This window comes from Antechinus flavipes, chromosome 4 (assembly GCF_016432865.1).
Source record: "Antechinus flavipes isolate AdamAnt ecotype Samford, QLD, Australia chromosome 4, AdamAnt_v2, whole genome shotgun sequence".
In the NCBI taxonomy this organism is placed as follows: domain Eukaryota; kingdom Metazoa; phylum Chordata; class Mammalia; order Dasyuromorphia; family Dasyuridae; genus Antechinus; species Antechinus flavipes.
In genome coordinates, this window is record NC_067401.1 from 53,906,917 (window position 1) to 53,927,721 (window position 20,805).

The 20,805-nt window shown below is 44.6% G+C and overlaps 1 protein-coding gene across 1 annotated transcript in view; it reads right to left on the bottom strand.

The window, feature by feature from the left end:
* The window catches only part of KCNC4 (potassium voltage-gated channel subfamily C member 4), a 71,669-nt gene that overhangs the window by 35,908 nt on the left and 14,956 nt on the right, over positions 1 to 20,805 (bottom strand). The window contains 3 exon segments of the mRNA XM_051993085.1: positions 10,675 to 10,872; positions 17,726 to 18,073; positions 18,076 to 18,661. Coding sequence (XP_051849045.1) covers positions 10,675 to 10,872; positions 17,726 to 18,073; positions 18,076 to 18,661 — 1,132 coding nt within the window.

Consider the following 20,805-nt stretch of genomic DNA (forward strand, 5'->3'; position numbering starts at 1 on the left):
GTTCACAGTCGGAATTCTACTGGGAGGGTTCGGGGTTGCTTCAGAAAAATTAATGTGGAACCAGGAGTGAGAAAGGAGGTGGGACCGTAGGGCTTGGGACTGGTGGGGGAGAGAAGGGGTAGCAGAGGCTGACACAAGAGACAGACCACCAAGCAACACATGCACTACAAACAGGGGTACAGCATGTAAGAATATAGAATATATATGTATATATATGCATATAGATCTTTATAGATTTGTACAATATAATAAACCATCGGACCCATCCTGGGCCATTGGATGTGTGTGTGTGTGTGTGTGTGTGTGTGTGTGTGCGTATTTGTTCCAACAGTCCTGCACAAACAAGGATTTCCAATGCTTTCCGAGTGAAAGATCCAGGGTTTTCCCTAAGCCTCTCGCACTGTCTCTCTCCATGCTCCCGGCCTCCACGTGAGCCAAGCTTTAAGAGAAGGTGAGGACCTCGGCCTGGGCATAATTGGATGAGAGGACGTCTTGGCAGGTCTCTGTGTTTAAAGAGCACAGGTGTGAGTCACCGGTACGCACACTTTCCCATCGACATTGCCTTCTTTGGGGAGAGGGCGAAGGCAAGAACAAATTAGGAGGGAGAAACCCGCAACCCCCAGGTGAGGAAGCCAATGGAGAGCATCCAGGAGTCCAGGTGTACAGAGCTGACAAAAGGCCTTCTGCTTCTTGGCCGAAGGATTTGGGAGGAGCTGGTAGCGGTTAACTATTAAAAAAAACACCCTTCTTTCTCCTCTCCTTGTTCCCTCTTCTTTTTTCACATCCACACATCTCCCATGGTTGACCCTGCCCAAAGCCACTTGGCCAATGCAGAAGGGGCTAGCACAAAATGGATGAGATTCAACCTATCTTTGCCCTCAAATTGCTTAGTCTACCTATTAAGGGAGAATCTGATGTGAATGTAGAAAAGTATAAGATATGGTAGAGAATGATAGAAAGGACAGACTCAGAGTACTCTTGGAAAATTTTTGAAGGGAGAGAACAGTTCCCTACATCCAGATCTGTTTCCAGAAGGTCCCCAGGTCCCTCTAACCATGAATAACCCCTCAAAGGGATGGGGCCCAGCTTGGCAGATTTGATCATGGGGTTATTGGAATGACCTTTGAGCTATCACAGGGCTCCTCCCAAGTTTCGTGGTTTCCTACAGTGTGTCCTGTGTCCAACCAGCCTGATCTCCCACCCTCGCTGGTACACAAGTTATGTTTCCCACAAAACACAGGCAACTAAACCCCCCAAAAAACCTCATGTCTTGTCTATTTTCTCTGTCAACAAATGAAGGTGGCCAAAACCCCATGAGAAACTAGGCAAATATCCCCTGAGTTGGAGAAGTGACAGATTTAGGTTTTGGATAGTGCTATTTACCCCTTCTTCCAGCTTTTAGAACCCTTCCTACAATTTTTCATCTTCCACGAAAGTCCTAAGAACCATGTGAATCCAGAAGACCAACCGGATCCAAAATGGTATCTTGGAGATCGACTTCCTCATGGTCAATCATCATTTCTTGAGCCTAATGAGCAGGCCCTCACCTTGCCCTGTAGCTATCTACAGAGGGCCTGCCCAAAGCTGAGTAGTAACCCAAAGGCTTACAAAGTTCTGTCCTCACAATAGTCCTATAAAGTAGGCAGTGGGGATATTATTATCCTCCCTTCCCTGAGGTTCTGAGAGCTTACGGGATTTCCCCATAATCATACACTATGCTGTGCTAGAGATTTAAATGCAGATCTCTTCTAACTCCTAAGTCTAATGCTCTTTCCATTAGGAGAAGCGATTCCTCCAGTCATCCAAAGACATATGTCATTGTGCAGGACCCTGTGTGTAATATTGCTATCCTAGCATTCAGTCCTCCTCCAGGTCACCAGATACCCAGGTTGCTTCCACTTGTCTCAGGCATTAGTGTGGCTCAGAGAAAAGAGCAAAAAAACTTGAAGTTGTCCCCAACCTTTGGTAGGACCATGAGCATCCTCTGAGGGTTGAATCAGATGGTTTCCAGATCTAGATTAACAATATTCATAGGATCATAGTTCCAGAAGGGAACTCCGAGGCCACTCCCCCTTCATTTTATAAATGAGTAACAGAGTATTTGCCAAAGTAATTTGCCCAAATTGATACAAGTAAAAACCAAAAGTGGGACTTGCACAAATATTCTCTAACTCCATCGTAAGTATTCTTTCCATTGTACTGTGGAAGAACAACAAATTTCAGCTCAGGTAGTTCAAAGCAGATTCCTCCTAGTGCCAGATGTAAAGGGACTAGGGGAAGGCCTTCCATCCTGCTCCCAACTCTGGCTCTAAAATCTGTAACACTATTGTATACCTTCTCTCTCCAGTGCCAGGGGGAAACCACCTGGAGCCAAATGTCAGGTTTTAGGAGGGGATAAATAAAGAGGCTCTCGTTGATTGGAAAGGTTACCCACAGTCTCCCAATCTCAAGCCTTCCCAAGGCAGGGCTGTATGAAAGATAAAAGGAAGCAACCGAGCTAGGCTAAAGGGAGGGAGGAAAGAAAATAAAATCTGGAAGAAAGAATTCAGGCTAAAATCCTGGCTTTGTTACTCTGTAACTTTGAACAAGCTATTCTAACCTCTCTGAGCTCCAGCTTCTTCATTTGTAAAATGAGGAGAGCTGAAGCAGATGACTTTAGGATCCCTTCTGCATTTATAATTCTACATAACCACTCTGGGCCTCATCTGTAAAATGTGGGAGCTGGATTGGATAGTCTCTAAGATTCCTTCTAGCTAAATATCCTATGGTCTAGTGCTCCAAGAGATCCAAGAGAGATTCTGAGAAATGAATCCCTGCCCCCAGACCCATGATTCTTTTCCTGGGCTATCTGATAAACTAGAAGGGCCCTTATAAAGCCTCTTAAAACTGGGATTCCCCATTCTGCTAGCTACATCTGCCTACTGGACTTGCCAGAAATGAGGGATGAGTCAAATGGATAGAAGCCTAGGGAAAGAACTGGCCCCTACATGAAAACATTGTTCCTTGACCTTCCTGAGCACAGTGATCGTCAACAGTGTACTATGGTGACCAAATTACTGGTCTATATGATGCCCCTAGAAAGAATTCCTGACTGGGGGTAAGGCTAACCCTTGGATCCATACCACTTTTTCCTCTGGCATCAGAAGGAGATAGCTTTTAAAACTGTTAAGTCTGTCTGGCTGTAGGACTGCCTCTCTCAAAAAAATAAGAGCAAAAGGTCCCCTTCCCCCATGCTAATCTTAGTACTTTGATCCTAAGTGCAAAGCTCATCATGCATCCTCATGTCAGGACTCAAGAGCATCCTGTCTAATCCTCCAAATGGAGAAAACAAGTCCTGTACTCACGAGAGACCAGAAACCCAATAGTCAGCCCCAGATGGGTAGGCAGCTGAGAAAGGAACCAAGAGCTGTCAAATCCTCAAGCTCAAGAAACTGAGTTCTGAGTCTAAGAGACGGACAGGTTAAGGGCCAACCCACATGGATAGGTGGATGGGTCCCAGCCAGCCATCTCTCCTATTGTGAAGGGCCACATCCCAAAGCCTAGCGATACTAATATCCTAACAGAGAGCAGCCACTGTTCCTTCAAGGCTGGTCCACATGGGGAATGCATTCAATAATTTGGTCCTTTCCCTCACTACTAATGCCCTAATAATGTTTTACTAAAGACAGATTTAAATTTAAGGAACACGTATTAAGGGCCTGCTGGGCCCAGGGCATTGTGCACTGGGGGAGCCACAAGGTTGGGTAAGACACTGATCTTGTCTTCATGGGGTTTCCTATCTAATACAAGAGCTGAATACTATTATTCTACAGATACAACATATAAGCAAATTAGAGAGCCTCACATTATATTACTTTTCTTTCCTGACGAGGGACTGCCTCATAGAGGTAGTGTTACTGGAGGGCTTTAAGGCCCAGGTATTAAGGGAAGTTTGCATTCCTAGAGAAGTAGAGACAGCGGACACAACTGACTGTAAAAGGTCTCTTACCTTAGTCTGGCCCTGTCTCTGTTCTCACCAGGAGAACCCCTACAGATCCTGGGGGCGGGTAAGGAGAGGAGCTACAAGAGGCTTCAAGTTGTTCCCCAGCTATGTTATGTGTCAGCATCAAAGGGCCAGGAGGAAAAGTTTGAGAGCCAGCTTCAGCACCAACCCAAACCAGGCCGCCTCAGGCCAGCTGGAGCCACCACGAGGGCAGCTTGCTCAAGGATGGTGCCCCTCCCAGGGGCAGAGGGGGTGGGGGGAAGTACTGTGGAAACTTGGGTTCCTGACAGTTCCTGAGGTTGCCACAGAAATAGCTAACTCAATTCTCTGAAACAGAGTTGCAGGAGAAAATAGCTCTGCTTGGATGGGGGTGATATTGTGCTCTTAGCTCACGCTGTCCCAGGCCAGGGCCAAATTAGCCCCCTGGCGCCCTTGGCTTTCCTGCCCTCCTCCCAGGAGACTCTCTCCATGCTCCTAGGCTGCCTGCCTCGCTCCTCTGGTACCTCATTGGTTCTTCTGATTCCTCAGGGAAATTATTTTTTATCTCTGGAGGACTTTTGCTTGGACACATTCTTAAGCATTCTGAGTCTGAAAGTGCCGTGTAAATATTGGCTATCATGATTATTACTACTATTATTTCTGAAGACCCCATTGGGAGAAGGATTCTTCAAACGCCTCCCCTTTTTTCCTATGGGGAACATCACATTCTGGGAGGGTAGGGCTGGAGGTAAAGCAAGTCGCAGGCGTCAGAATCCCCAGGAAGCCTTGGCCAGCCCAGCCTTGGGATCATCTTCAAGGGAACCTTAAGACTTGGGAAGTATCAAAAGCAGGAAACCCCCAGACCCAGGCCTTATTCCTCCACAGAACCAGAGTCCACCTCCCTCACCCCCTAATCTCTATCTTCCAAAGCTTCCCAGTTGCTATTGCTTGCTGCTCCACTCCCAGAACTTGCTTTCTTGCTGTAACTTTGCCTCTGCCAGCTCTGGAAGGAGCAGAGACGGACGGTTAGTCATTCCCACCAAGTTGCATAATGCCAATTCTAAAAATTGCCGAGCACATAGCTCCACTGTCAGATCTAATCCCCATCAGGTAGACTGTGAAGTGTCTCCACTGAGAAACTTGGGTCCTGCAGAAGGTCCAGCTGCTGGGCAAGCCCAGGAGCTCTGAGGGTCGGGAGGACCCCAGCCCAGTGGGAAGCCTGGCTCAGGTGGCCAGATTTGCAGGGGAACTACTGCACCCAGCCTCCAAAGGGTAACCCTGTCCTTGGCTAAGCGGCAGGTAGGGCCCAGACGGAAGTCAATTCTCTCCTGTCCGAGGCACACACATGCTTACTTAGTGACTCACAAACCTGTTGTGTTCCCAGGCTCGGGATTGTTAGGTAAATGAATACACTTAATTATAGAAATTAGATGAGTCTCTGCTTCTGGCAGAAATAGAGAGAGGAGAGGCTGGGTGGGAACAGTAGGTGACTCAGAGGCAGGCAGGGCGGAGAGTTTGGCAAGAGAGGAGGAGTTTGGGGAGGGGGGATATCAGGAATGGGAAAAACAGACGCTAACATGGGAATTGGATGAAAACAGAGGGGTGCCTGAAGTTCAGATTATTGCTGTGGTCTGGCCTGTCTAGCGGGGGTGGGGTGGGGAAGTGGGGGTGGTGGTGGAAAGAAGGTTGCCTGGAACATCCAGGGAAAAGGGGGCCATGTGAAAGCTGTGCTTTCTGTAGTACATAGTGGTTCTCCCTTGAGTCATCAGTCAGCAGAGGTCAGGATGGAGAGCTCCAAAGGGTAACCCCATCCTCCTCTATTCTAACGGGACCCCCGTCCCTGATCTAATCCTCCAGGATGAAAAGCAGAGTGACTGAGGGTAAAAGAAAGGTTTCTAAGCCTCCCCCACCCCCATTCTATAAGAGAGAGAAAGAAACAAAAAGAGAGAGAGAGAGAATGAGAATGAATGATGGATTTGGGGAGAAGTGAATCAAAGCCCATCTATGTCAAGAGTTTTGCTTGAGTCATCAATCAGCAGAGGTCAGAGTGGAGAGTTCCAGAGGATAACCCCATCCTCCTCTATTGCCACAGGACCCCATCCCTGATATAATCCTCCAGGATGAAAAGCAGAATGACAAGGTAAAAGAAAGGTTTCTAATCCTCTCCCACATCCATCCTATAAGAGAGAGACAGAGAGAGAGGAAGAAAGAGACAGAGACAGAGACAGAGGGGGAAACAGAGAGACAGACATATACACAGACAGACCCTGAGACAGAGAGACAGAGAAGAGAGAGACAGAGAGAGAGAGAATGGTGCATGGGGAGAAGAGAAGCGAATGAAAGCCCATCTAGGTCACAGGTTTGCTTTAAGTGGGCCCAGGCTCTTCTTGGGAGACAGACAGACAAAGACATTCTTGCAATACTATTTCATTCCTGACTAAAGGCAGCATGGAAATGGAATGTTTTTGTTGACATTAGAAAAATAAACGTCTAAGGTAAGAAAGGTGCTAAGGCCTCAACATTGTTCACCCAGCAGCTCCAGGATAGGGTGGGCACGGCCTGGGCGCACACCCACCCAGTGCTGCCCAGAATGAAGGCAGCAGGGAAGGTCAGAGGTGGGGGAGCCCTGAGACAGAGGAGGGCCAGGGGCTTCTTTGTCCTCTCAGAAGGGCCTAGCTCTGGGGAGCAGCACATTGCGGTTCTCCGCTTTTGGTCAAGGACTCCGGAGGTGGGAATTCTGAAGGGTTGGGGGGTGTTGGAGTGAGGCGCCCCAAGTGGGGCCAAAGCTGCAGGCTTGAGCGGGGGAGGCACGGGGGCTGGGTGGGGGTCGTGTAGGAGGCTGGGCAGCATGACTTATGGCGAGGAGAGGGGGAGAGGCAGAGGGCAGGCGAGGAGGATGAGGGTGAGCCGGAGCAGCCTCGATGCACCGTGGCGCTGGAGACGGGCTGGTTAAGGAGCAGCATGTCCGTGGGTCGGGCCCGTGAGAGAATGGAAGGGGTGGGAGAGCAGGAGCTTTCTCGGAGGGTAGGGTGAGCTGTAGCGCGATGGGAGTGGAGAGAGCCCCAGACTTGTTCCTGCTGCTCCGGCTATGTTGTTTAGGCTTCGGGACTTTTCGCAGCCTTGGTGAAGAAAAGGCAGACGCATGGTGAGAGAGAGGCTGCACCTGTCGGTTAGTATTTCCACCAAGGGGCACTGAAAGGGAACCCCCAGGGCCAGGGTCAAATGTCCCCTGGATTACCAGCTCTCATCTCCCATCTGGAAACAAAACCTTCCCTTCCCGGGGAAAATGCAGGGGAGATTTCTTTTTCAGGTAGAGGACTTGGTCTTCCATGATTCCCACTCTCTGGCTCACTCCCCTCCACCTTTGTCATATAGCTTCATTCCTGGGGGGGTCTCCCCCAACCTCAGGCATCCCTCACTCAACTCGCCTTCCTCCTTTCCTAATAGCGCCAAGGGGTTCTTATAACCCTACGGGCCACAGCCATTGCTGCTCCTCATGACGCTGTTTCCAAACCCGGCTCGGGTACTAGGTTCAGGGAAAGTTGCCGAGCACTGGGGGTTCGAGAATGCTAATTGCCATGCTTGCTTAGCAGGGCCTGTTTCCCGGCAACCCACCTGTTCCCTCATGAAGGTCACTCTAATTGGCTAAGCAACGTATTTGTTACCAAGGAGCTGTGTGGAGGCATCTGACAAACACAGTAGCTGGGCCCAGTGGGTACCCCAGAGGGCTCTTCTCCCCGAGGCACAGACTGTGTTGGCAGCAGGAGGCAGGTTTTCCCTTCTCCACAAACACATACACACAGAGGCACGCGCGTGCACACACACACACACACACACACACACGATACTTGTTCTTACTACATGATAACATGTGGACACCCCCAGAGCCAGATGTCACTCCTCCAGCTTTTGTCCTCTCTGCCCACGCTCCTGCATCCTTGCCACCTCCCCATCCACTGATGCAACCTTGAAATGCATGCTCTCTCTAATACCCGTCCATGTAGGCTATTGAATCAGAAGCCCATAGAAGACCTGGTTTTTTCCGCTGATGTCACTCACACTGCGGAAAGCACATGCTGAACACAGCCGTGTGCATAGAGCCATGTGGACTAAGGCACTTACTGGCTCCCATATTCCCTGGTGCTTGGGGCAGTACTCTCTCCTTGGAGAGGGTCAGAGCATAGGATCATAGATCTGTAGCTGGAAGGGACGTTTGGAGACCATCTCCACCTCCCTCATTTGATGGATCAGGAAATTGAGATCCATGGGAGTAAAAATATGGACTGTTCTCTCTATTGAAACCCAGACCTTTCCCATTGGGATGAGGTGCCACGTCTGGGAAAGAAAAGGAGAAAACCTTTTTGTTCTCACCTTTGAGTACAAAGCCACTGAGGATGAGGGCAGAACAAAGGGCCATAGGGTAGGGCTTGGGCAGCTGGCTCAGATGGAGAGAGGAAGGAGCCATCTGGTCAGGCAACATTTAGCCATGGAATTGAACTTGGGAACACTTCCTTCATGTGGCCAGAACCCCTCAGGCATCCTCTCTCCTTCAGCACAAGGGTCAGCCATCTGATATACCCCAGCCCTTTATTATCTGACTAAGCAGGAGACCCCTGGGCCCTGGAAGCAGAGCAGGAGCTAAGAACCAACTCCCTATGAGAAGCTATCCTCCACTACCAACAACTCTGGGATGATTCCTAATGAGAATAACTATCAATCCCAGGTCTCTGGGAGTAGGCTTGTTTTGGTTTCAGCACTCTCAGGATGCTATAGACCACTGTTTCTTTTCTTTTCTTTTTTTTTTCTTTCCTTTTCTCTTTCTTTCTTTCTTTCTTTCTTTCTTTCTTTCTTTCTTTTCTTTTCTTTCTTTCTTTCCTTCCTTCCTTCCTTCCCTCCCTTCTCTTTCTTTCTTCTTCCTTTTTTTTTTTTTTTTTTTTTTTTGATGAGGCAATTGGGGTTAAGTGACTCGCCCAGGGTTACACAGCTAGGAAGCATTAAGTGTCTGAGACCAGATTTGAACCCAGAAACAGTCACCGAGGAAAAGAAACAGCAAATGATTCCCCAAGGATAATATGGCAATTCATTCTGGTACCAAAAATGAACTTCTGATCTGGATATCAAGTGATACCCTTTCCTTACAAGAGAGCCAGGCTGTCCCTGCTTCTCCCTCCAGCTTAAGTAAGCATGTTGCCCAAAGGAGCTGAGTATAGGAATCAAAAGACTAAAATATGTCCATCCCTTTAGTCTGATTATTATCAATTTAGCCTTAGGATTTCCTCTCTGAGCAGGCCTAAGGGTTTCAAACTGTAAGCCTATACTACTCTGCCACTGTTAACTTGTTTCATGAAAAGATAACTGGGAAAAACTGTATTGCTGAAGGGCAATTAACTTAATGCCGATGAAACATTCTTATACATGGAAGGTAAATTCCTAGAAGGCTGGGTGGAAGAAGGAGCTGGTAGGCACCTGGGCAAAGCCCAGGGTATGGCTCTGGGAGGGAAAAGGTAAAGATAGGCTAGGGAAAAATAGTGGGACTGAATGATGAAGGACTAGGGACTGGTATTCTAGGTCCCCTGGCTGGTAAGAAGTTGGGAAAGGATTGAGTTGAGGAAAGGGGATTGGGTAGTCCTATCTACCTGGGATAAATATTCAAGGCTGAGCTTGGTATAATAAAACCTAGAAAGGAATGCTGGAGGTCAGAGGCATGGAGAATGTGGAGTACTGGAGGAGAAAATAGCTGGATAGACAAGGAGGAAGAGGAGAGGTCTAAGACAGGAAGCACTCACTGCTGGGGAGACATAAAAAATCCTCCAGCTTAGCCCATATAGCCAAGTCCAGGCAGAATCACTAGCCAATTCAGGTATATAAGATCCAAATGTAGGAAAGCTTCCTCTCTGCTTGGTCATTCCAAACTATGGAAACTTGACCTTCTAGGCAAGTCGAAACCCAGGGTGAAGAAGTGGGACATGAGTTCTAAAATCTCAGTTTTAGAAAGTCGCTTCTTTTATTCTTCTTATTGTCATTCCCTCATGCAGGGTTATTGAACAGTCTGCCTTTGGAACAGCTGTGGATTCTCCTTCTGGTTGGGGCTATCTAGGAGAAAATGACCTGGAAAATCCTGGCAGACTGGGAACACATTTCAGAGCTTTCAAAGCATCTCATGCCCAGAATAAACATAACCTGGAACACCAAAAAGGGACTGATTAGGTTCCCTAATGGCCCCAAGCTCAGGAGCAGAGGAAAAGTCCCAGGTGGTAATGTCAGAAGTGGAAGCCAGTGGAGAGAGAGATGGATGGATGAATGATGAAAGCTGAATTGGGGATGGATGGGGATGAAAATAGCAAAAACTAGACTTAAGCTGTGGATCCTGGGAAGGGTCAACAATATAAGAAGGTCAAGAAGTGAAAGGTGAAGGAAGAAAGAAGGCACTTAAATTGGGGTTGATGGAAAGGAGATAAGTCCTTGGAAGAATAGGCTGGGATACACACTAGAGCTGGTGGTCAGTATAAAAAGGGAGAGAAGGGGCCAGGAATAGCACAAACAGAAAGGCCGGGAGGTAGATAAGCCTAAATCTAATTCAAAAGTGTGGTTTGACTTCGAAGATAGGGTTATTATATTGAAAAGATGGTAGAAAGGGCTCCACCCTGGGACTCTCTCACCCCAGACTCTGGCTCACCTGTCCCTACTCCATTGGACAGCAGGGCCTTTCTTACCTTTTCGGACACTGCCATCAGCACAAGCATAGTCTCCAGCACTGAGCAGAAAACAGGTGGCAGCTTTCTTGTTCTTGTCTCTGGTACTGGAACGGCGCATAGCCCTTCGCTCATCAGGGGCTGAGGCCAGGGGCTGGGTAAGGCAGGCCCCCTCCTCATCTGACAGCACCACATTTGCATCTCCATTTTGTTTGGAATCTGTTAATGGTGGGGAGGAGAGGGAAAATAAGATATGGATTAAAAGGTCTGTACCCATGGGGGAGAAAGGGATGATGCTCCTCTGGGCTTGAGGTAGGTCAGTTCCAGATTCAGCTGCTGCCTAATGGACTCCTCCTCATGGGGGCTTGTTCCCTTTCCAGGCACCTCAGTGCCAGCTCTTCTGTCCCTTCTTCTCACAATGAAGATCAAGGGAAATGACCTGGAACTAGTGGGTCAGCTTCTGTTAGCTCTGGGCAAGGAGTTGTTCTCCCATCCCCTCTTGCCTATCCATAGAAGCCATCCATTCTGGAGAGAAAGGCCGTCTAAGAGATAGCATAGTTTGGCAGATAGATGAAGTCTTGGTGTCAGGAATATCTGGGTTTGGAACCTGCCTCAAACCCTTGCTAGTTGCAGGACTCTTGGAAATTGACTTATCATCTCTAGCTTTGGGTTCGCTTATCTGCAAAATGAGAATTGGACTTGATGACTTCTAAGTTCCCCAGTATCTCTAAGTCTGAGCCAGGAAAAGTGAGACTATAACCTTCACCACACCCTCAGGAATAGAGGATCTGATCCTCTTTCAATGTTGGTGCTAGCTTTTCTGCTTGGCTGGTGCTTGGATCTTCGATCACCTTCCATTGATGAAAAATCATGGCACAGGTGAACTAAAGAAATGGATAAGCTCTTTGTGACTTCAGAATGTCCCATGCAAATTTTGGCAATTTTCCAAGAGCCATTTGCTTCTCGGTGGACCCCTCTTTCTCATGATCTACTCCCTTTCCTTAAACCTTATATCTAGCTTCTCTTTTCTTGACCTTCTGATGAGGTCTAGCATATAGGGAGGGTTAGCTACCTTTCCAATTGCTCACAAGGTTCAAATAGAAAAAGTACTTTGGAAAGGTTAAGCCTCTTTATTGATGTTATCAACATTATTATTCTTAAGAGCTTTTATTACCTCCCAGCCAAATTTACACTGTATTTATCTTATATATGTTTGAATATAATTATATAGATGGATGGATGGATAGTTAAGAGAGACAGATAAATAGAAAGAGATAGATGGGTGGATAGATAGATGGATAAACAGATGGAGGAATAGATGGATGGAAAGATAGAGAGATAGAGAGATGAAGAGAGACAGATGGCTAGCTAGCTAGCTAGATGTACATATAGAGAAATGGATAGATAGATAGGTAGATGGAAGAAAGAAAGAGAGCAAGAAAGCAAGCAGACAAGAAATAAAGGAAGGAAAAAAAGAAGGAAGGAAGGAGAAGAGAAAGAAAGACAAGAAAGAGGCAGAGGGAGAGAGAATGAAAGGAAAGAGGGAAAGAAAAAAGAAAGAGAAGGAAGTTGGAAGGAATTAAGGATGAAAGAAAGAGAAAGAAATGAGAAAGAAAAAAAGGAAAAAGGAAAGAAAGAAAGAAAAAGAAAGAAAAATAGGGAAAAAAAAGAAAGGAAGGAAGGTAAGAAGGAAGGATGAATATAAGAGCCTTGCAGATACTATTTTCTTTTTGTTCTTGTATCCTTAACATCTGGCACAGTGCTTTCAACCAACCTATCAATAAAAAACACATTTAATAATAATCTCTAGTGGTAGTTATAATGTATATAGAATGCTGAGGTTTGCAAAGTACTTTACATTTGTTATCTCATTGCCTTTGCAAGAACCTAATATGATAGTTGTTAATCTTTTCCCTGTTGTGCATTTATGAGGTGACTACTGTGTGCCAGGTACTGTACCCCTAAGTCCTTAATAAATGCTTGTTTAAGGGTTAGTAAATTAATAAGAAAGATTAGGGAAGCATTTATATTATAGTACTGTAAAAAAGGAAATATTTCTTCCTAGTTATTATATAGTGTGGAGTTTCTTTTTTAGCTTTTTTTAAATTTAGTTTTTTTTTCAATTAACAGGCAATTATTTTCTCTACCTCCCACTTCTGCCATACCCCAATTGAACACACAAAAAAGAAAAAGAAAAATCTTATAATAAATATTCACAGTTAAAGCAAATTCCCTCAAGTGAGGGGCTAAGCAACATGGTAGCCTATAGGTAAATCAGCATAGCTTCCATCATGCTTGGTCTGAATCAAGACTCCCCAGGAGTCTTAAAATGAATTTGTTTTCCTGAAGAAACACTTCTAATGGAAGGTAAAAGACTGTGACTGGGGCAACTGTACGTGGGGAAAAATAGCCTAGGGATAAACATATAGGTCCTTTTTTTGTCTCAAATTCTCAGTGTCTCAAATAATAGAGGACTAACTATTCTACATAAGATTCCAGACTGGATAACAGGGTCTTTCAAGACAAATGGCTCTTCACTAGGGGATTCCCTTGTTATAGCTGGAAGTCCATTAGAAAAAGCACCTGGAGACTCAGATTTCAGCCTCCCCACACTAAGCCTAACACTGGGCTCCTTGGCTTCTTGCCAGCCACAATTCCTGAACCAGCTCTCCAAGCAATGACCTCACTAGCTTTCTTGGAAATATGGCAGCTAAAATCCAGCCTCAGGATTGTTGCAACTCCATCAGGATAACTCCAGTCAGGCTCCCCAGTTAGTTGGACAGAAAAATCTTGAAGACCTGAGTTCAAATCCAGCTCCAGACATTAGCTGTGTGACTCTGGACAACCAGTCAACCTTTTCCTCAGTTTCCTCAATGAAAAAAATGAGAATAATAACAATAACAGTACCTATTTCTCAGGGTTGTTGAAATAATGTTTATGAAGCTGAAATGAGATATTAGATCTAAAAATGCTTTAAAAAAGTTAAACCTCTTTATCAATGCAGAGGATTATCATTATTATTCTTAAAATTTTTATATTCTTTATTTTCTAAGGGAAATTACATATATTTCTATGCTTTTTATTTTATTTTTTATAATAGCTTTTTATTTTTCAAAATACATGCAAGGATAGTTTTCAACATTCACCCCTACAAAACCTGTGCTCCAAATTTTTCTCCTTCCCTTCCTACCTCCTTCCTCCCCTAGACAGCAAGCAATCCATGTGTCATTATTATTCTAACAGCTACTATTGCTTTCCTGCTAAATTTATATTGTATTTATTCTGTATATGCTTTTAATATAGTTAGATACATACATAGAAAAAAATCTCTTTGAGAGCAGGAACAATTTCATTTTTGTCAGTACCCTTAGTACCCAGCACAATGTTTTGGCTAGTATCTGGTATAATATAGATGGCCAAGCCATGAATGTTTCCTTTCTTCCGATCTTTTGGACTCTGGAACTATAATTCTCACCCTCTCTTGTCCCTTCAAAAGCTTCAGACAGTATTGTGAAATATCTTGCAGTGTAACTAATTAAGTTTTAAACCAGGTAGGACCTTGGATAGCATCTCTGGTCTCTCCTCATTCAATAGACAATGGAATAGCTCCAGAAACGTGATTTGTCCAAGATCACGAGTCAGGATTGGAACATGGGGTGACTTTCCACTATACCACAATCTACCTAAACTGAATGATGGAGCTAAAATATCAGAGCTGGAAAACACCCTAAGGATCAAGGCTCTTCAGCATGGGAAAGGGGACCTGATAATAGCAAGAAAACTGATACCAGCTATCATTTTATTATCTGTGCATAAGACTGATGATTCTTACTCAAAAGTACAATGGCATAAATGCCCTCTGAATCTGCCAGACAACTGAGTTCATGCCAAAGGCATGAACGTGCTCTGATACCTTGGGTTGTGGAGCTAAAGATCAGGAATTGAGAAATGAGAAAGTGTTTTAGGTGAAAGAAAAGAAAGGGAAGCTTTAAGAATATTATCCTGCATGGCTCTTTTCAACAGCAAGGTGATTCAAGCCAGTTCCAATGCTCTTGTGATAGAGAGAGCTTTGGGGACTGAGTATGGATCACACCATAGTATTGTCATCTTTTTTGATGTAGTTTGCTTGCATTTTATTTTTTTCCTCTTTTGATCTGATTTTTTTTGTACAACATGATATTTGTGGAAATGTGTAGAAGAATTACATATATTTAACATATATTGGATTACTTGCCATCTAGGGAGGGGGTGGGGGGAAGAGAAGGAAAAATTTGGGAACACAAGGGTGAATGCTGAAAATTATCTATGCATGTGTTTAAAAAATAAAAATGTTTTGAAAATGAAAATAAAAACTTTACAAAAAAGAAGAGAAAAAATAATAAAAGAAAAAAGAAAACTATCTTTGTACATATTTTGAAAATAAAAAACTATTACTAAAAAAAATTTAAAAATATAAAAAAGAATACTCTTTTGCTTCCTGAGGAAAGACAGAGTCAACAGGGTTCACTTATAAACTCACAATTCCCTGTAAATGGGGCTTGTGTTTATAATCCCAGTGCCTGGTACAGATCCTGGCACACAGTAAGTACTTATTAAGTGCTTATTGATTAAATTACCTTGAGAAATCCAACTTCTAGTGTGTACCATGGGCAAACCAGGACATGGTCTCAATGCCCAGGCTAGGAAGATGCTCCCTCCTAGGCCAGAACCAATCCACTCATCCCCCAAAGCAAAGTCCTGGACAACTCATCAACCACTCCCTACCTGGGGCTCTGGTCTCTCCTCATTCAATAGACAATGGAATAGCTCCAGAAACGTGATTTGTCCAAGATCATGAGTCAGGATTGGAACATAGGGTGACTTTCCACTACACCACAATCTACCTAAACTGAATGATGGAGCTAAAATAAAAACTTTACAAAAAAGAAGAGAAAAAATAATAAAAGAAAAAAGAAAACTATCTTTGTACATATTTTGAAAATAAGAAACTATTACTAAAAAAAGTTTAAAAATATAAAAAAGAATACTCTTTTGCTTCCTGAGGGAAGACAGAGTCAACAGGGTTCACTTATAAACTCTGGGTAGCTGGGTAGCTAACAAACTAGAGATATGGGTTTCAAATTCTCAGCCTTCTCTTCCCAGGACACATGATCCTAGTTCTTTTATCCCTCCTCCATCTTCTTTAGAATTCTCATTAGTTGATTATCTCATGTAACTCTTAACTTATCTTTACATGAATTCGACCTCTCTTCCATTTTTCTCCATCCATTTCAAACCCGGGAGGCCAAATCTGAAGTTAGGACTTGTTAAGCATAATGAAAGACAGCATTGTGCTACCCTTAAGTGACCTTATCGATTAGGTTCTGAGATGCTCCAGGAAATATTTGGAAGGAAGGGTTTCTTTTGCTGATATATCTTGTAAGGTCGGTGATCTCCCTCTACAAACTAAATAAGAGCTGATGTTTATATAACACTATCATGTTTACAAAGTATCTTATACACAACACCTCACTCGAACCTTATAACAATCTTGTTACTGTGTTGCAAATAAAATAAATTGCATGTGTCCTAGCTAAACCCCATAATGCCTCTGAATCGAGAAATTTTGTTTTGGAGCTTTATTAAACATGGCTCTGATTGCCGATAAACACAATTCAAAATGTCTAGTATCATATATATGCATTTATATATAATAAAGCAATAGTAACTATTAAGCTAATATCTTGAATTTAAAAAATTCTGTTATCTCCATTTTAGAGTTAAGAAAATGAAATGTCTGAAAGGCAAATTGATTTGTACACACTGAGAGAATGTCTGAGAGGAGATTCAAACTCAGATTGTCCTGATAACAAATCTGGTGGTCTATTCTTTACTTCAAGCTGCCTTTCTCAGACTAATCCCTTAGTCAGTATATTCTACTGTCTGAGAGGCAGGGGACATAGCTATTTTGCAGGTGGGGAAAGTGAAATACAGAAACAATAAGTGACTCAGAAGAATTTAAATCTTGCCAGATTTTAGGCTAAGATGATACATACAGGAGGGAAAGGACTGGACTCAGTTTCTTTGGGTACAAAATGAGGGAATTGAGGGGGGGATAAAATTAAAAGTACAGAGCAGATAACAAAAGGAAATAGAAGGAAGCACAGGAAAGCTGGGTAGCTTTGAAAACAATGTGCACTATTTATTACATAGATTTAAAAAAATAATCAGTTTGAAATGGAATATTGAATCCTCTATGCTCTACTGTGTACATGGAAATGTCCTTTTTATTTCTCATTTTGTATTTAGGTTTAAAATGAATATTTTTAAATGAGGAGGTTAGTCTAGATGGCTTCTGAGCTCCCTTCTAAATCTAAGACCTGCCACCAGGCAGGTTGTCTTTATGTTTTGTTGTTGTTGTTGTTATTGTTGTTTTTAACTATATATCATTGCTTCTCCTTTATCTATATGCAAACTAGCTTCTGCCATTAGAATGTAAGTTCCTAGGGGGAGTTAGGTGGTGCAGTGGATAGAGCACCAGCCCTGAAGTCAGGAGGATATGAGTTCAAATATGGTCTCAGAAAACATGATATTTGTTTTGTGTGACCCTAGGCAAGTCACTTAAGTCCAACTGCCTCGGGGGTGGGGGGGTGGGGGAAGGGGAAAATAATGTAAACTCCTTGAAGGAGGGTCTTTTTTCTCTCCTTTCTTTGTGTCCCTAACACTTAGCAAAGTGCCTGGCATATAAATTTTTATTGGTTAAATGACGGTGGAGGCACTAACTAGGATGCTCCTGGAACTGAATTGCCTAGTGGAGAAGTACCTGCAGGGAACTCTAGGGATCTCACTCCCCAAACCCCAGAATGGCAGAAAGTCACATGACATGGGGCAATCTAAAGCCAATATTTTCCCTTCCAGAAAAGTGTATCTCATAATCTGGTAAAAGCAGTATCAATAATCAATCCCAGAAGGACTTAACCCAGAGCCGTTCTATCAGTTCGTTGAAAATCTGAGGGTCAGGTTAGAAGGCAGAAGATTCATTTGAAAGCCTTACTGAACTTCACCCCGCCAGCATTTCCCATATAACTCTCACCTGCCCGTTTCCTCTCCACCATGCCTTCTTCCCCCACGGGGGGGCTAGAGTCACTGAAGATGCTATCTCGGGGCGATGTCTCCTCCGACTTGCAGTAGGCCGGTGACTCGAGCTGGGGGGGCCGGGGCACATGCTTCTTCCTTTTCTTGGGCAGCTTCTGTTTGGCCATGGCAAGGGAGTAGTACATGCCAAAGTTGTTGACAATGACAGGGACGGGCATGGCAATGGTGAGTACCCCAGCCAAGGCACACAGCGCCCCCACCAACATCCCTGACCACGTCTTGGGGTACATGTCTCCATAGCCTAGTGTTGTCATGGTGACCACAGCCCACCAGAAGCCAATGGGATATTCTTGAAGTCGGTGTGGTCATTGCCTCTCGGGTCGGACGGCTTGGCCCCGATTCGCTCGGCGTAGTAGATCATAGTGGCGAAGATGAGGACGCCCAAGGCCAGGAAAATGATCAGCAATAGGAACTCGTTGGTGCTGGCGCGGAGAGTGTGGCCCAAGACCCGGAGGCCCACAAAGTGTCGGGTGAGCTTGAAGATGCGTAGAATTCGGACGAAGCGGACCACACGCAGGAAGCCCAGCACGTCCCGGGCTGCCTTGGAGGAGAGTCCACTCAGCCCCACCTCCAGGTAGAAGGGAAGGATGGCCACAAAGTCTATGATGTTCAGCAGATTCTTGACAAAGTCCAGTGTATCTGGACAGCAGATGATCCGCACCAGGAACTCCAGGGTGAACCAAAGGACGCAGACCCCCTCGATGTAGGTCAGGATGGGCTCCGTCTCCACCTCCCTCCGGAAGCGCACGCTGGTGATGTTCCCCACTCGGTGGATCTCTGTCACATTGCGGTCAATGTTGAAGGCCTCGTGCGTCTCCAGGCAGAAAGTGGTGATGGAGACAAGGATAAAAAATAGAGACGCAAAGGCCACAACCTGCAGGGCAGGGGAGGAGACAAAGGGAAGGGGGGAGGAGGCACCGGGTTATATCACTTTGGCTGGTTCTGGTGGAATGAGAGGGAGTTTTACTTCCCTGGACTGGGCAGGAAGGGTGTAGGGGGCAATGTATGTAGTCTGAGAAAGAGGAGCTAGAGGAGGATCCCAGGATGGGTGATGGAGTAGGGGTGCAAAGTGCTCATCTCAGGAGATCTCTCTGGATACTAAAATCCAATCTGCGTGGGGCACTGGAGACACAAAGATAAAATATAAATAGACCCTGCCCTCAGGGAGTTTACATCCAATTTCAATCTTCATGCACACAACACTCCTGTCCAATTGGATTCCACTGTCTGTTCCTTGATTCGGCCACACCATTAGCTGATCAATCTACAAACATTTATTAACCTGTTATTGTGTGTCTGGTACTGTGCTAAGAGCTATGGGTACAAAGAAAACATGAAGATGGTCCTTGTCTTCAAAGAGCTTACATTTTTATGGGTAATAATAAACATAAGAAAAAATGCCTTCTAAAAAAGGATAGCATTTTCTTGTTTCTTTGCATTTGTAGAAGCTGTACTCCATGCTTGGAATATACTCCTTCTACTTTTCAGAAACCTTACCGTTCTTATAGATTCAGGGGCCAGCATCTCCAGGAAATCTTAGTATTTTCTTTTTACTCACGTATTGTCAGAACATTTTATCCCATTTGTCTATTGCCCCTTCAACAGCCTTGCTAATGTTCTATTTATTCCTGTGTGCATACTGTATCCCCATTAGAATGTAATCTCTTTGAAGATAGGCAAGTCCTGGTTTTTGTTACTTAGCACAGTATCTTGTAAGATGTGCTTAATAAATGCCTATAGCACCCGAATTGAAACTACAACAAACCTTAAATGCTTGCTGTAAATAGTTTCACTATCTTAGGGGCTGAAGGAAAGACAAAATTTAATTAAGACAGGGTCCTTATTCTCAAGCAACTTACAGTAATGTAAGGGGATATAGTATTTAAGATAAGGCTCTGCCCAGAAGTAGATGGATGGGACAAATAATCCTTCAATCTCTTCTCGCCTGAAGAGTCTTTTTTTATACACAGCTGGAGGTCTGATCACCACTGTCCTCTCAATCTCTTTTACCATGTCCTTCCAGACTACTGGACCTGAACACATACTGAAGAATACAGGGGGTACCCTCTGAAGAAAGGGAGATAAGGAAGGAAGGGGATAGATGAGAGTAGACAGGGTGATCACTCTTGCCTCTAAGTTTCCTGGGAAGTTCAGTTCATGAAGTCGGGTGAGGGAGAGAGAACTGCACCAGTGATGGGGGCTGATCCAGGCAGCTACTGGTGTGATGAGAGCAGGGCTCAGCCGAGTAACTACTGGGTTTAAATATCCAATCATTATGAATGGAGATGAAATGCATGTGTAATAACACCAATTATGGAACCTTTCTCTGTTATTCATGTGGCTGCCATCCGCCACCCGTCAAGATCCCAGCAGCTGGAGGCCAGCCAGCTTCTTCACTCTCACATCCCCACTCCCCTTCCCTCCCAAAACCTTCTGCTTCCACCTGCCTGTGTTTAAGACTTCCTCATCCAGGACTGGAGGGGGCTGAGGTAGGGAAGTGGGTGGATGGGAGTATGTCACCTTCATTCAGAAACTCCTCCATAATAGTAATAGCTGATGTTTCTATGCCATTCTCTGACTTATAGTGATCTCATTTGATCCTAACCACAATCCTGTGAGATAGCTAGGGTGGGTATTATTATTGCCATTTGGGGGGAGGAGGAGTTTAAACCTAAGATTTCATTGATGTAAAGAACACTTAGTGAGGAAATTTTCCCCACCAATGAAGATAAGAAATTGCTTAAAACTTAGGGTTTCCAGAGTTCTTAGGGTGGGAGGACTGAGAGCTTGAGTGATTTGCCCAGAATCACTCACACAGTCAGATGTAGGATATAGGATTTGAAGCCACATCTTCCATGGTTCTGATATTGGCATTCTATCATTGGATCATCCTAGATTTCTATCCCCATTTTACAGATGAGGAAATGGAAGCTCAGACAAGTCCAACTCAATTCAATTCAATAAACATTTAACTGCCTACTACACATCAAATATTGTGCTAAATGATTTGCTCTCATC